Source organism: Alligator sinensis, unplaced genomic scaffold, assembly GCF_000455745.1.
Source record: "Alligator sinensis unplaced genomic scaffold, ASM45574v1 scaffold1582_1, whole genome shotgun sequence".
Lineage (NCBI taxonomy): Eukaryota > Metazoa > Chordata > Crocodylia > Alligatoridae > Alligator > Alligator sinensis.
Genome location: NW_005843845.1, coordinates 5343 through 7668, shown reverse-complemented (window position 1 = coordinate 7668; position 2326 = coordinate 5343). Strand labels below are relative to the sequence as shown.

Below are 2326 nucleotides of genomic sequence, written 5' to 3'. Positions count from 1 at the left end.
TGGAGTGCGGTAATTACCACATCCCAGCAGACTCAGTAAGTCAAGCCTGCTCCAATGCGCTGTAATTACAGCATGATGGAGTAGCCTCAATGCATGTGCCCTTATTTATATGTTTAACGTGATGCTGGAGTCTCATGGAGCGCGGTAATTACCACATTCCAGCAGACTCAGTAAGTCAAGTCTGCTCCGACACACTGTAATTACAGAGTGTTGGAGTAGCCTCGATGCATGTGCCCTTATTTATAGGTTTAATTTTAAAGACTGAGTATAAAATCATTAGTACATTTTATTGCTTTGAGCTACTCAGAAGGAACATAAAGCAGGTGAAGGGTCTGGATGAATTTGACCTTTATTTTATCATAATGCAGCCATGGTACTTTAAGAGCCATGACTATTGGAACCAATCCAGTAATAGATGAGGTTAAAGGAGCACTCATGACATATCCAGTTCCCCTTACACCACTTGCTCATTTCAATCAATAACTCTCATGCATGCAAATTAGCTGAAGAGGACGTATGATTGAGTAAATTGCTGTTGATATCAGGATAGCTCCAATTAAGAGTGACCTGACCTACTGAACAGAGCCTGTCCATAATTTTACCGCTTAATACCTTAATTGCAACCCACATTCTTCAAATGTATATCCACAAAATTTGCTACGAGTGTTAACTGTATGGAAAGTAGAGCTATTAAAATATTTTCAGATTTGCAATGTCAGTTAACAGAGGGATGACATTTTCAACCATTCTTGTACTGGCTTTCAAAGAACTACTACATACAGTCTGAGGAATCTGTTTTCCTTTATTTTAAAATATATTTTGGACAAAGAAACATTCAACGGGTGCTAGATTTTAGATACATGATTTTAAAATGGGCCCTCTCTCAAATTACAAATACCTTCTCAGAATTTGAAGAGCCGTAACTTTGAAAACATTAAATGCAAAAATCTCAACTCAACTTTAACCTTGGAGCTTGGCTTAGCACTTCAATAATATTTTTTAAAATAACCAAAGTTCATATCTGTAACAAGACTGCTTATAAAGAAACAATTCCTTCAGTTTTCTTTTCTAATGCCCAAATAAGCACTGGACAAACTGGAGTAGTCCATTCAACTTCAAAAAAAAATGAAACAGCATTCTTTGTTAAACTATGATAATGCTACAAAACCATACCTCATTAAGATTTGAATGCTTTCCAAACGGGGGATCTACTAGTTGTCACTTACCCAGTATTGTCACTTCATAATGGCCAGTGCTGCTAAAATCATGGCTTTCCATATTTGTTTTATATTCTTTTGGTTTATGCTTTGCTGGATGAAGGTTGTATTGCTGCAAAATGAAATCTTTATGCATATAATCAAATTTACGTGGGATGCTTTCTGGGAATACAGTGCTGTGATGCAAGTGTTCTGTTAATTTGTCTTTCACCCATGTCCACAGATCACTTTGCCAAGAATCACAAGTCCTTCCCGTCTCTTCTATTTCAGGCATGTCATTCGTTCCTTCCTTGTCTGTTATAAATATGTCAAACATTTAGTTGGTCCATATGCACTGACAAACCATACCGCTTCAACAATGCACAAGAAAATATAATAGAGTTGCTGAAAAGATTAATACATAGTTAAATATGAAACTAATAGTGGAATAATTCAAACAAAGAGTACAAAAGAAATTTACACTGCAAATTAAATAAGTAGGGTTTCCCCCAGTCAAGTTTGAAGTCTAGGCACAGTTCAAACAGTTATACTGGATGGAAGCTGACATTCATTACTTCTTTTGGGAAAGCAAAAAGCTCACAAAAAGCTCATCTCGTATTCAGCCAACTTGTTCCAGCAACACGTAAGAACTGTAAAAATTGGCCTAAGTATGTAAAAATTAAATAGATACTTTAAGAAGCTCAGCTCTGCTAACTTTTGGGCAATATGTGTGTTCTTCATCAAGGCTCTTGGCTTTTAGCTTCTAAAGCATATTTGAGTAGGGTTCTCCACTGTACAGCCAACTAAAGGCTGAGTCCCTTTTCCCATTATATTTAACACACAGATTCTGAACTGGAAAAACCTCAAACCAAACATCAGTCCTAATTCTGTAGGCTAGTCCTGTATCCTACTCTGAGCTTAACACAAGGCCCATTTTGAATGTCTCCCAACTACCTTTTCCTTTTGTTTCATCTCATGTTGCCTGCATCTACTTCCCTCCCCACTTCCCAGTAAACAGTATTCCCAACCCAGTTCTTTATCAGTCCCAGTGTTTTCTTTGCAATCCAATCACATGAATCAGGTATACAAATTTCTAAATTACCTCATGTGCAACACTACAGCAATTATTA

General features: G+C 36.9%; 1 protein-coding gene across 1 annotated transcript in view; it reads right to left on the bottom strand.

Annotated features, from left to right (window-relative positions):
- The window catches only part of LOC102371801 (RPA-related protein RADX-like), a 5142-nt gene extending 3530 nt beyond the window's left edge, over window positions 1–1612 (bottom strand). The window contains exon 1 of the mRNA XM_025195781.1: window positions 1227–1612. Coding sequence (XP_025051566.1) covers window positions 1227–1533 — 307 coding nt within the window. The 5' untranslated portion in view covers window positions 1534–1612. The remainder of the gene's footprint in view (window positions 1–1226) is intronic.
- Window positions 1613–2326: the final 714 nt, after the last annotated feature.